This window comes from Diadema antillarum, unplaced genomic scaffold (genome assembly GCF_040938485.1).
Source record: "Diadema antillarum isolate AM-2024a unplaced genomic scaffold, OU_Dant_1.0 seq00000455_RagTag, whole genome shotgun sequence".
Classification (NCBI taxonomy): domain Eukaryota; kingdom Metazoa; phylum Echinodermata; class Echinoidea; order Diadematoida; family Diadematidae; genus Diadema; species Diadema antillarum.
Genome location: NW_027271427.1, coordinates 1,033,327 through 1,048,244, shown reverse-complemented (window position 1 = coordinate 1,048,244; position 14,918 = coordinate 1,033,327). Strand labels below are relative to the sequence as shown.

Sequence of the window (14,918 nt, the reverse complement as noted above, 5' to 3'; positions counted from 1 at the left end):
AAAAAAAAAAAAACACGCTGCACACTATTATACTAAATTGCAGTCTTTGCTATTCATTCATAACACATGTTTCGTATCGGTTATGGAAATGCATTATTGGTCACGGCTTCATAATACCAACTCATAGCCAAACTTGTGTACTACGTGCTCAAAATTCTGCGCAGTTCGCGTCCTAGTGGAATGTTTCGCTTCTCTAGGAATACTGCAGTCTTTATCAACCAATTAACTCTAACGATCTTAAAATTCTGTGTTTTTGGCTTTTCCCATTAAATGATAATATTTTTGTCACAAAGATACACCAGCTGCGAAATTAAGCTACAGACACACCTTGCCCCCCCCCCCCATAATTGTCATACTTTGATCATTCTTCTCTGTACACTTGTAAACGAAATAATACAAAACATTTCCTATTTCAGGTATCAATTTCAATCATGATTTTAGCAGGCACAAAATCATGTCGTTGGTTGATTCTTCACACAGGTATAGAGCGAAGCCAGGAGAGCTTTGGTCCGGGGTGCGTGGTGGGGAAAGACAAACGGTGACTGGGAGGAGCTAACGAAGGCAAAGCCAAGTTGATTCACGGGATCGGCGAACCCCATTTGGCCTCCTGCACCGGCATGTCCGTACATAACACCCTCCTGAACAGTGATGAAAGGACATGAAGTAGAGAGATAAGAGAGAGACTCATCAATTATAAAATCAAATGGGATAAGGCTATTTCTATTCTTACCTTCCAACCACTAACTGTATTCTCACAATGATTTTCATCCACAATCAGTACTCAATCAAAATTAATTGTTGCTTTGTAGGAGGAAAGCAAATTGGCAACAATTAAGGAAAGAAGAAAGGAGAACTCTATAATCAATGTTTTCTGCTGGAGAGAAATTGATCTTGTTACTAGTCCAACAGTCATCGGATTAGACTTATGTTCATTATTAGACCTACATCATCATTAGACATATACCATTTTTTTTTTTACACCCACATTGATCATTACACCTGCATTCCTTTTTGAAGACGTATTACATCCATCAGCGAGATAGATCTGCGGTCATTGGGCTTTCAGCTGCCGATTATGTTTCAGAATGGATTGTCTGTCAAAGTAAAGTTTACACTATACCCATGGATACATAAAGAAGACCTTATTGATAGTAATGATAATAACCACAATATGATTATTATTACTATTTATTATTACTATCATTATAATCATAATTATTATGACACCATCGTGTAACGCAAACTGATAATCAATAAGGAAACCAATCATTTTAAAAACGCTTCTTCCTCCAGGGAAAAAGATTTGAAAGATTATAAAGTTGATTTGATTTGAAAGTTTAAGGCGTGCAGAAAGGTAGGGCCTATTGCATGAAGAAGACGTTAAGAGCGTTTAAGATTTTTTCTATCCCGAAACACTTAGATTGATTTGTTTGATACCCCCCCCCCCTAAAAAAGGAAAAAGCTTGTGTGACAATGATATTGTTTCATAACCTGACTATGCACACACTACTTAAATAGCTAAGTACCCACCAAACAAGCGATACATGTACATGTGTTATACTCAATCATCAGCATTGGAACTTCTGTTGTGCTCCAAATGAAACTGATTGTGCGGATCCAATTCTAATTGTTAAAGCATAGTCTCCTATATTGTATGTGTGCAAAGGTTTTCAAAAATGCCATTGTATTTCTGTTAGCCAGAAATTAATATTTAAGAATGACGTTATAATGCAAGTTTTCCTCTCTTTTTTTTTTTCATTTGACGTGTACCACACAATACATGGGTGGCTCCAGGTATTCCGTAAAGAGGGTGCGCCTATAATCATGGGGGCGGGGGGGGGGGGGACGCACCCCCCCCCCCAATTTTGGTCTTTTTATATCTGGATCCGCCACACTGGAATGATATCAGACTACTAGTATCTTACTTATCATGAGGTCTTCTCTTTGCTTAGTGTATGCTCTACATGATCCCGTGACTTCTTGAGCTCACCCCCCCCCAAAAAAAAAAAAAACATTATTTTGAAGATAATTGAGGATGTGATCTTTGAACCGTCCCAGGTTCCATTCATAGGTCCACAAAGCAATAACTTCAATAATGGTCCACCTCTTCTATTAGCGGTGGACGAACTCTCGTACTGTACCTCCATTTGAAGAAGAGCGAATCCCAGATTATAAGCCATTGGTATTCCCAGAGTTCTGTCTAAAGTAGGTTGTCTGTCTTTCATCAGATCGTTCGCAGCTTGTCTCGAGAGGAGGGTCTTGTTGGTTTGAGGGTCAGTACCACCCATCGCTAGGATGCCATACAGCTGATGAAGAAAAAAGGGAGAGAAAAGAACCCGGAACATAATTGGAAAGTCCCGTTATTGCTTGGGTGAAGAGGAATCTTTGTAAGCGCATTACAGGTGGCTATCCTGGTACTGATGTATTAACTGTATTACTGTATCCTGGTACTGCAGGCGCGCCGGAAGCAGTTTTGGATTGGGGGGGGGGGGGGGCAAACATTGGAGGGGGCTCAAGATTAGACCATGCATATGTTACACAATATACACATACACACACACACACACACATCTATTATATATATATATATATATATATATATATATATATATATGTGTGTATATATATATTATTATATGTAAAGTGGCGTACGGTGGGTCGAAACATGGGGGGAACCATAAAGTAATTTTGACGGTCTGTATGCTTGTGCGTGTGTGCGTGAGCAATAATGGGACTACAATACATTACGGAATGTGATACATTCAACAACGCAGTCATTGAGGAACATTGTAAGTTTTCCTTACATGGATTATGGAATGATGGTGTGAAACGATCGACAAATTAGATACTGTCAGCAACATAAGGTGAATGGCATAACAATAAAATGCGAGCGAGCGAAGCGAGCGAGCTTGAAAATTTTGATATTCTACAGTTCCAAAACTGGAGTTTTAATTGTAGCTATATACATATTTCGCTTTGAAATAAATGGGGGCGCATCGGGCGCAACTGCTGGCAATTATTGGCAGCAACACTAGGAGAATGGCATAACGATTCAATGCGAGCGAGCGAAGCGAGCAAGCTTGAAAATTTTGACATTCTACAGTCCCAAAACTGGGGTTTGTAGCTTTATCTTTCACTTTGGAAATAAATGGGGCGGCGCATCGGGCGCAACTGCTGGCAATTACTGGCAGCAACATTAGGAGAATGGCATAACGATTCAATGCAAGCGAGCAAAGCGAGCGAGCTTGAGAATTTTGACATTTTACAGTCCCCAAACTCCCGTTTGTAGCTATATATTTCGCTTTGGAAATTAAGGGGGGGGGGGCATCGGACGCAACTGCTGGCAATTACTGGCAGCAACATTAGGAGAGTGGCATAACGATTCAATGCGAGCGAGCGAAGCGAGCGAGCTTGAAAATTTTGACATTTTACAGTCCCCAAACTCCCGTTTGTAGCTATATCTATCTTTCGCTTTGGAAATTAAGGGGTGGGGGCATCGGGCGCAACTACTGGCAATTACTGTCAGCAACATTAGGAGAATGGCATAACGATTCAATGTGAGCGAGCGAAGCGAGCGAGCTTGAAAATTTTGACATTCTAGAGTCCAACAACTGCCGTCGTAGCTATGTTTTTCGCTTTAGAAATTAAGGGGGAGGCGCACCGGGCTCAACTGCTGGATGCGAGCGAGCGAAGCGAGCGAGCTTGAAAATTTTGACATTTTACAGTCCAAAAGCTGCCGTTTGTAGCTTTATTTTTTCCCTTTTATTCATATAGATCTACATATTTATTTTATTTTCTTTGTTTATTCATTTATTTTTATTATCATTATTTCTATTTGTTTATTTTATTTTATTTATTTTTTTTTTTTTTTGGGGGGCTTTTTGGGGGGGCAAAAATGCGTTTTGCCCCCCCACTTTTTGGATTGGGGGGGGGGGGGGGGCGGCCGCCCCCCTCCCCCCCCCCCCCCCCCCCCCACTTCCGGCGCCTATGTGGTACTGTTATTGATATAGTGGATGCTTCATCTTATGTATTTTCGCTGATTGTTTTTTTTTTTCACTTTTAATTCTCTCAATCTTTTTTTTTCTCTCTTGTACGTCCCGCTCCTTCCTTCCAACGTCTTCGTTATCATGTCGTGTGTTACGACGACTTTAAAATTTTCATCTCGGGACCCATACAATATAATTTATGATATAAGCTTTTTTTTATAGGTTCCTCACATTTCATGATTGTAACGTTCTTTTTTTCTCTTGATCACGACTTTATATGTGCTATCGATTGAATCATTATACTTGTGTTCGAGGAGTGGAACAATAAAATTCCACGAGAAAAACATAATTTGGTAATAGTCTAGATATAGTGAACCCTTCAGTTCTTCCCTAGCCCGTTGAGGACGGACTGATTTTGCTACAACACGCATTTCCCATAGACACCTGCCCGAGTATACTCGGGACTCGTCCTCAACGGGCTAGAGTATAATGAGACATGCAACGTAACCTCATTGAAGATGAATGTTCAAGATGATGGAATCACTGACAGAAGACACATGGAGAGAAAGTTACCTTGGCAACGGATTCAGCCATTCCGACTCCACTCGCCGACGGTATCTCCACAAGGAGTTTGTACGGATCGTTTAATCCTTCAGTCTTCCTGGACAAATGAAAAACTTCATGAACAACAACAACGACGACGACAACAACAACAACAACAACAACAACAACAACAACAACAACAACAACTAATGTCCCAACAGCAGATATCAGGGAATCAAAGGAACATTCCTTCTCTGTTTTGCCGTGTACTGGAGACGTGGGTTTAATATTCGTTTATGATTGATATTTGACTCGTTGCAACAGCGGGTGACTTTTTATGTCCACTTTATATTCTACCTTCTGATCAAGGAACACATGGCTTGAAGTCGTAAAGATGCAATCAATCTATTATTTTTTTCATCATTTCATTCTCTCTTTTTTTTTTCAAAACGAAATGACACCCTGATATTGCTGTATGTAATATTATATTTTCATTAACCCTCCCACGACACCCATGCTGGTGTGAATTGCAAAAAGATTTTAAAAGCATTCATTGGCTCACTGCGTTTGAAGTTATTCTGCACAATAAATGAGCATACATGAAAACGGCACTTAACTCATCATAAAGCTGATGAAATGTTCTTACTCTTAAAGCACATTATGTCAGCAACAAGTCGATGGAATGCGTAATACAATATAGGTAATACAAAGCAGTTTTGTGAAATTTCCTTTTTCCTACCTTTATATCGTTCCGTCACTGTCTATGACTGTGATATACAAATTGTTTTAATCTCCTCATCTATAGCGATATGGCTCCGTATACATTTTTGAACGAATCGACAAATTTTCCTCGATCTTCACTGATATGATTATGTCATATTTATTCTTCATCTACTGAATGCCAATAATGCTTGGGTCAATTTCTCAGAATCACCTTGCTCCCACCGCACCAAATACACGGATACGGGTGTACGTCATGAGTTCTACACCTACGATTCATACAGTCCATGAGTCATACAGCCCATGAGCTGACAATAGGCAAATAAGGACCACGAGTTCGACACTCATTATATCATTGGCTTAGAATATAATGTTCCTAGTGTCGGTCTCGTGGGCCTTTTTTGCCTTGTGTGGAACTCGTGGGCCTGGTTTCGCTAATGTCGGATTAGTGGACCTTATCCGGTCGTGTTGAATTCATGGGTTATAGTGTCGAGTTCATGGGGGCGCCGTGGCAGATTAGTGGACTCCCGACTCCTAATTGGAGGACATAAGTTCGATTCCCGCCCAGCGCCTACGTCCTTGACAAGATGTTTTTACCCACCATGTCCCTCTCAATCCATGTATATAAATTGGTACCTGGCAACGCTGGTGTAGGCCTGATAATAACGACAGGGCTTTCAGGTAGAGCAGTGGCAACACCGAAGAAGCTATATAAGGAAAACATTATTTTTGTTATGACTCGTGGGTTGTAACCTCATGCACTTTTTTTTTTCTTTTCAATGTAGAACTTCTTAATGTGCGCCTTATGACTCGTGGGTGTTGATTTCGTGGGATACCCCCTTTTCTCTCTCTTCCCTCTTATCTGTGATGGAAGGAGCACTTACCGAACCCATCCCGCCGTCCTCAACTGATCTCATGAAGACGTCAGTAGTCAGCATGTGTAACAACACCTGTCGATTGGTGGCGCTCGTCAAACCTCGCAATGTCGACAATAATAGGTTGCCCTGGCCTGGGATCCTTGCTGTACGGTAATACTTTTCCAGCGGGAGTCCTATGTAAAATTCTAGGCCTTTATAGAAAATCATAAAACAGAATGATAAAGAATGAAAAAATGGATAACTGGAACAAAAGGATAAAGTGGAAACAAAAAGTTTGGGACTTATGAAATGAGACTTTGAAGACATAAACAGTATATCAACCTTCCACGGTTTTTTCTGTGTTGTTTTAGAGAGAAGATATAATTATGGTCATTTAGTTCATCCGTTTCCCTATTTAGATTGGCGGAATATGCTGCGAGATTAGTTTGGCGTTTCTGTGCAAAGTAGTAATCCGGAGTTTCTCTTTTTAATAGCACTACCTATGATCTGTACTTTTATTCAAGAGTGAATATTCTATCCATAAGGCGTTGCCCGTATCAGATTTGTTAATTTCTCATACTTCTTTGACACTTGGTTAGAATAGTGATCTTGCCGTTATCTTTTGGAGAGAAGTATTAATACAAACCTTACAAGCTAATGACATTCCCCTGTCATTAAAACCATCGAACAGAGATGTATGATTATGATACATGAACCAAGTTCGTTCGTTCGTCCGTTCGTTTCATTTCCATATGAGGAGAAAGCTGGATCGCCCATATTCAGCTGCAATAACTGGTCTTCCTGGCATGGGGTCCAGTTGGATGTGTTAAAGGCGGGACCACTCTACTGGGTTAAACACCCTGTTTTTTTTTTTTTGCGATGAATAAATAAAGCGGGATCTTTTACGTGCATGAGTTGTGACTCTCACCCACAGGACCTCCATTTTTATGTCCTATCCGAGGGACAGGGTGTTTTGCCTCTTACTAGACGGGATGGTATGATTACACACAATGGGAATCGACCCGGGGTCCTTTGGATCGTGATGCAGACGCGCTACCGACTGAGCTAACTCACCGCCCATGTCAAGTTAGTCACCACAATGTGTCACAAGACATAGTTTACAAAAGAGGATTACACGTTCGTTGCGATATGTTATAACAGAGCTTAACACTCGGGCCAATAGATGTGAAATACTGGTAGCCAGAAATAAAAGGAACATGGCAATCCATTTCGATTCTTAGCTGGATGATAGGAACAACAAAAAGTAACTTTTTAAAAAGAATTTGGTGGCCCGGCATAAATTTTAGTAGTCCCCGTCCATGGAGTCCCTGCTGTAAATCATATAACCTTGCATTACTTTACATGGAAATAAAGTCATTTGATTTGATTGAACTAAATTGAATCGAGTTAGATTGAACAAAAAAAAAACAAAAAAAAAACTTTTGAGTCCCAGCTATGTATAGGAATATGGGGTAGAGGCTATGAGATGCATTACAAAATTATATTAGATAGTAATTTTGTGATTACAAAAAGTGATAGAAGTTGTATACATCCTATATAGTTACCAAATGGTTCTGCTATTTCTTCAGCAAAGAACTTCCCCAGTGTCCTGTGTTTTGGGTCGACTCGTCGCAGAAGCTCGTTAGTCAGAGGGCCGTAGGTTATGGTGTGGTAGCCGTGAGTTTTACCGTCAGGTTTCCACAAGGGTTCGCTCGCCGCCATTAGTTCGCCAGCTTTTGGCACGTCAGACATGAGCTCGTAGCTGAGTCCCGGCGGGGCCGTCACGGGCAGACCAGACTATGGCAAATGTAATCGTCATAAAATAGTATTTTTTTACCCTCTTACCTCATAAGCTCCCGATGGTTTATATGTAATAAATTATCCCTTAATGTCTCTAAAACAAATTTTATACGTTTCAAACCTACTGCTTCACAGAACATTAACAGCAGTTATAATATCAATATTGATGGATTATCTTTAACTGAAGTAAGATGTACTAAATTCTTAGGAATCACAATTGACTCGAGTTTAACTTGGAACGATCACATTCATAATATCCACACGTCTGTCTCAAGAACTGTAGGAATTTTATATCGACTGAAAAACTTCATTTCTCAAAATTCCCTGACTATTCTATACAATGCATTGATCTTACCACATATCACATACTGCAATATCGCTTGGGGAAACTGTGGCTCAACTAAAATTAATCCAATTTTTACTCTCCAAAAACGTGCTGTACGTTTGATTACCAATTCCCGTTACTTATCCCCATCCAATCCCCTATTTCGTCAACTAAAAACATTGAAAATTGAGGATCTTCACACCTTTCAAACTGCTGTTTTTATGTATAAATATACATTTAATTGTCTTCCAAAAATTTTTGATGGCTTCTTCACTCCAAATTTCACCGTTCATTCATATCCAACACGTCAGTCGTCCGATTACCATCTCGAAAACCCCAGAATCATTTTAGCTCAAAAATCATTAAAGCACAATGGACCAGATATTTGGAATTCTTTACCCCCTAATTTAAAACAACGTACGTCGTTGAACATTTTCAAACGAGAACTAAAAAACACCCTCATAATCCAGTATACTTCTGACACATAAATATTCATACCACCTGGTCAACAAACACCCTAAACAATGAGTTCACGGCCATAACTGAAGTAACATTCACCTCATCACACTGATACACAAAATAACACTCAACGTACAAACCAAGATTCATCCCAACACAATGCACACCGCACTGCACCGCACGCCCTTCGCACAATTACTTCCCACTCAGTGAGTGGCAAGATTTTCTTTATGTATCTCTTCGTTGAGCCCATTGCACAATTACCCCCCACTCAGTGAGTGGCAAGATTTTCTTTATGTATCTCTTTACCTGGGGCCATCATCCTCGTCAAGCTTAGCTTATGATGATGGTCCCCTGCATTTCATTTTTATCATTTCCTATTGCTTCCTTTCATATATGATATTCGTTCTTGAAAAAAAGAAAAGAAAATGTATGTAAGATCCAAACGTTACGAATTTTAGCTGTGTAAATGACTATGTAAGTATTTTGTTGATTTGTTGATTTGTATTGATTTTGAAATGCAGAAATAAAAACTGAACTGAACTGAACTGAGCTATATCGAGATTTTACCTTTCTCGAGCATGTCTTCATATTTATATTCAGGGCATTAAACTTGTCTTAGAGAATGATCCTTGTTGCATTAAGATTAATGAATGCTAATATGGAGTTGTTTTTATTGCAACTGTTTGAGAAATTGCCCTTCATCGACGACTGTCGTAAGCACCGATCTTTTAGTGTTTTAACAATATTCATATTACAAAGTTATTTTTGTTCCGACTTGCGTATCTCAAAATAACTACATGTATATCTCTACAAATGACTTAAATAATCCATATTAAATACAATAGCTATATAAAAAACTTGAATAATATACTGTTTACTCATTACTTATCTATACCGATCCACGTCCCACAAGCTTTGCTTTTTAGTGGATCACTATTTTCCATAATCGAATTTATTTTCCGCACGCCCACGAAGTATATGCATTATTCCTTTTAATTATTGTATATACATATATATGTTGTTATATAATTTATCTCGTAAACTACATGAATCTTTTGCAAATGTTTGAACAATATCATTTCAAGACATGTATACTTTGTACTATGTTTTGATTTTCGTTGATTGGAAATAATCTATGATTGAATTGAAAATTGAAAAGTAGAAATCATGAGCATACAACCCGAATATTACACATGTCCATCATTTTTTTATTACTATCATGACTGGTACTAAACACTAGATAGTTCTGATAGTCGATGTGTATTTACGCCGATGAAAGGCACTTTACAGTACTCAGAAGAAGAGAAGAGAAGAGAAGAGAATAATTAAACAGTTGACTATCCGTCCTCATGAGTCAACTGTCAACAGTCAACTGTCAACAGTCAACTGTCCGAAACGTTGAGTCCTTTCCTAAGCTCTTCTATCTCCTTGGTTCACAGTCCTTTTGAGGACTTCACACACTCCAGAAAGAATATTTTCACTCAATTTCTGACCTCTTATCCGACCTTTCTTTCTTCCTTCTCCTGTCATTCCAACAGTCCTTCTTAGGACTACACATGGTGAACCGCAAACCTAGTGTATCTCACAACATGCTTTCTACACCTGTGGGCGTGGTCCTGCTCTATTGACACTTGACCAGTGTTAAATTTAACACTCATGGTGTCAAATGTAACAACGATGTTTGTGCAGTGTAATGTGAATATCTAGGAGATGATACCTTGTGTTCGAGAAGCTCTCTCACGGTGATATTCTCCTTGCCCTTTTGAGCAAACTCTGGCCAATAGTGAGCCACGGCTTTGTCGTAGTTGAGCTGCCCTCTATCGACCAGCAAGGCAAAGCAGATCGCTGCTATCCCTGTAGTGAAATCAGTGGCACAAGATGAAAGGCCTATAGAAATTCACGTTTCTTTCTAGCGGATTGCAAATGTCAGAATTTGTATGCATGCGACCTAAAAACCTATACCAATCAATCAATAACGTGGTAGGGTCAATGGAAGGAAAGTCACTTACTTTTACTCACTCTTCTTAGCACTCCTGTGGAATACCTGGCAAGATCGGAGAGAGAGAGAGAAATAGGGACGGGGTGGGGGGGAAGGAGGTGGGGGGAATATATTTCCTGAATCGATTGGCAGACAGATGGCTATTGTGTCATGTTTACAGAGTGTAATTTAAGAGGTCCTAACGTCATTAACATCTATCTTGATTATAAAAAATAAGCCAAAGCCGAAAAACATTCAGTGAAATCAGCAAAACACATCCATGAAATTTTAAGGGAAAATCGGACAATCGATTCAAAAGTTACGGATTCTTAAAGTTCTGCACAGTGCCGTCATTGCTGGATAAGAAGATAACTTTTCATGAAAAGTTCACATTTTCATCCACTTATTAATGAAACTTTTTATCTTAATAGTAATATAATTCTCTCTGCTTTCTGAGAGATGGAAGTCAAGTGCTCTTCCATTTTGCTAGAAAAGTGAAGATAATATGTTGAATTTTCTTTTATTTTTTTATATTATGCATAATGACATCATGAAGTTTAGTAGTCTCCTTACCTAGCGATGACGGCACCAAAATAAAAAACAAATCAAAACTTTTGAATCGATTGTCCAATTTTCTCAAACTGTCACTGATATGTTCTCATTGCTGCTTTCTTTCAATCCACATTCATATTAATTTTGGGCTTTGGTTTCCTTTAATCATTAAACAAAAAGCGTTCCTTTCGGATGTATTATAGTCAGCAGAAGTGCTCCTGACAAAACGCCTGGATATACAGGCAGGCATGATTCTACATCTGTTTCTCTTCGGTATCTGTAATACCTTTCGTAGTTGAGTAGAAAATCGACATCGTATCTTGACGCCATTGTTGTCCGATGTCTGCGTCTGCGTAGCCTCCCCACAAGTCGACAACCTTTTTGCCTTTGTAGAAAGCCGAGAAGGCCGATCCACCGTACAGAGAATCGCGTCCGGATTCAAAGTTTTCTCTGCATGGAGACATACAATTTTGACAGTCATTTCAAACAGATAATGCTTACAACTGAAAGAGAGATGTATTGGTTCTATAAATGAGGGTATGAAATATCGCAATAGGTACACGTCAACATTGCCGAGGGAAGAATAATGAGGCCTACTTACCTAAAAGTCTTCACGACGTCTTCGAATCCAGGTGCAACAAACCCGTCCGTGATTACTGCAGGAGGGGCCTCGAAGAATGTTGGAAGAAATACAGCCAAAATGGCTGTTAGAACCACCAGACTAGCATTACTCTTAAGACTCATGTTGATCTCCGAGATCGAATTAATTATCTAGTATGATGTGACTATCCTGCGCGTGCTTATATCCTGGTGCAGATATGTATTTGCATATCCTGATTCAAACCTTATTTGGTATATAGCCACACTGGGGTGCTCAGGGAAGTGTATTGGCCCAAGCAGGGCCATTCAACGAAGGAAGTATGGACAATCATGTATTTACCAAGGGTAATGTTCACGGACTCTGTGCCGTGCGGCAGTCACAAAATTCAACACACACACACAATCATACGAACACACACTCTCTCTAACACACTCAAAAAATATGCATCGCCCATATTTGGCAAAGTAGACGTCAGCCATGCTGTGTTTACTGAGAACTCACTCACGTACTACACGGTATACATACCAGTATTCTGTTATCAGTTCATATAAGATAGATTTATATCATATTACAGGTCTCATTATGGATTCTTGTTCTCATGTTTTATGAGGGACATGAGGCCTACCCCCCCCCCCTTCCAGTAAAAGAAATAGTTATTATTCTGTACCTCCGTATCACTATCCATTTCAGTCTGGTCTATAGTAGGAAGCCTTGCACTTTCAAAATTACCCCGTAATGAATGAGGCGCTCACACACACACACACACACACACACACACACACACACACACACACAACACAGACTTACCCACTCACACATTTAAAGGGGATGTCTAGTAACTGATCAGTGGGAATCAGTGGAATGCTGGGGGATGATTGTTCCAATTCTTGTGGGATTCATTTAAGAGTACATTATATATCTATTCTTGTGTGAAAATTATTTGCTTCAGAACGGTCTCATATTCAAGTAATGTCCAGTTTAATGCCCCATCACTGTACAGGCATGCAAGCCTGGAAATATTAAACTGCACATTTCTCGAATATGAGACCGTTTGAAGCAAATGATTTTCACACAACAGTAGATATATAATGTACTCTTAAATGAATCCCACAAGGATTGGAACAATCATCCCCCAGCATTCCCACTGATCAGTTACTAGCCATCCCCTTTAAGTATGATGTTCTCATTAATGGTGGCAATGACAATCACGGATAGTGCAATTTATGACGTAATCTTTGCTGATACAGTACAAGAACAGAGAAAAGGGACAAGTGTGCGCATGTTGTTCTAATTAGGCCTGTGTTTCCTTTGAGTAAGACTCAGAGTAAGGTCCAAAGTGCACTGTCTTTTCTGTAACCTAGTCCGGTATCATGGCAAGCGGACCAGGCCCGTATAGCCGGGATTTTTCAAAAGGAAGGGGCCCGGGGGTGGGGGGGGGGGGGGGGGCGGCTGCGTATACGTCAAGAAAACGGACTTTTGATTACTGCGGCCCGAATCGCATAGGGGGAGGGGGGAGGGTGTCAAGACATTTGATGGAATAACAAAGCTTTTTAAACAAACCTCCCCCTCCCCCTCCCCCCAAAAGTATTCAAATTGAAGATTGCGGGATGATGTGAATCGTGTTATCTTGATCTGCATGCGGTGTGTTTTCACTCTTCGTCTTACTATGTTTATGGAAGGGAACCAAGGGGAGGGGGGGGGGGGGGGAGGTATATAAAGGGGTGTTCTCCTCTCACAAGTGGGAGCTGTACGTTAGTGTTACGTTATAAAGATTGAAATTGAACCACCAGGGCACACTTTGATGGAATTTTTGGAAATTTTTCAATCAAAAAGGAAGAAAAGCAATAGTGGGCAACAATTTGAATGGCTAAATTATGTCATGTGTTGAATGCATTTTCCCCTTTATGTATTGTCTTATGGTGGTTTATATGGACCAAAGGGATATGGTTGGGGAGAGTGTGTGTATATCACTCTCTTTCCCACACGAGGAAACATTTTACATTAATTTTTAGAATTGTAATTCCGCGATCTGATGGACATTTCGGTGGCATATCTGCAATCTATGAAATAAGAAAGTTAGAAAACTGAATATTGAGATGCAAATTGAATGGCTAATTCATGGAATCTGTCACCTCTTGATTCGCACGTGCGTGTTATTGCAACGTTGTGTTTGTGGAAGCGAAAAGAGGGGGGGGGGGGGGGGTACGTGTTTCCCTCTCATTGGTACTGGTACTGAAAATGAAATGGAACTCCCCAAACAAGCTCACTGCGATTATCGCGTTAAATTGAATGCACAAATAGGAAATATAATGCTCGCATTTAGACAGTGAATGCACATGCATGCGTGAATTTGATTTGACGGAAAGGAAATAACTAGAGCTCCCATCAATGAAAATGATTGCTCGGATTCTGAATTTGAATGCTCGAATATTTTTGCTTGCGTATACCGTGTGAATTTGAATGCACATTCTTAAATTCGAATGACAAAAGTATAAAATTGACCAAGAAACCTATATTGTTATGTTTCGTAAGTTTATGGAGGTGGAGGGGAGGGACTGTACGGGATAGAATGTTTCGATGTTTCTTCCCTTCCATGTAAGCCAGGAAGCTTTTGCATTTTCAGAATTAAAAAAATGATCGATTTGTTGTACACCACTGGTGGAATATATTATGGAAAATTTTCATTCTTTTACGCCATTTTGAACATGTTTCCATGATCACACAAAATCCATCAAAAATGCTATAAAAAGAATATAATTTTAAAAAGATCAAAGGGGGAAGGGATGGAGGAGGGGCAGAAAGTCCTAGAAAAATTCGGGGGGGGGGGAGGGGGGGGGGGGGGGGGGGACTTGCTCCCATCTACCCCCGCCCCCCGTCTCCCGGATCGCCGCCTGTACGCATTACCAATGATTACAGGAAGCATTCATGAGCAGACTCAGCTAGCGCGAGGCACAACATTCGTGTATCGCACTTACGTGCGTAAAGGGCCCGGGTATTACAGAGTCTGGTAGGTCGATGCGATATGCGTGCCTCCCCCTTCCGGGTAAATACTTTGCATAAGTTAGCATAAATCCTTTTGCAAAACAATCAAGCC

At 40.0% G+C, this 14,918-nt stretch overlaps 1 protein-coding gene across 1 annotated transcript; it reads right to left on the bottom strand.

Moving 5' to 3' along the window:
• Positions 1-22: 22 nt before the first annotated feature.
• Positions 23-12,052, bottom strand: LOC139732899 (beta-lactamase domain-containing protein 2-like). The gene is made up of 8 exons (XM_071643736.1): positions 11,825-12,052; positions 11,510-11,673; positions 10,411-10,547; positions 7,672-7,903; positions 6,134-6,318; positions 4,560-4,643; positions 2,142-2,306; positions 23-638 (listed from the first exon to the last, which is right to left on the bottom strand). The coding sequence occupies exons 1-8, from the start codon at positions 11,965-11,967 to the stop codon at positions 453-455; spliced, it is 1,296 nt and encodes a 431-aa protein (XP_071499837.1). The 5' UTR covers positions 11,968-12,052; the 3' UTR covers positions 23-452.
• Positions 12,053-14,918: the final 2,866 nt, after the last annotated feature.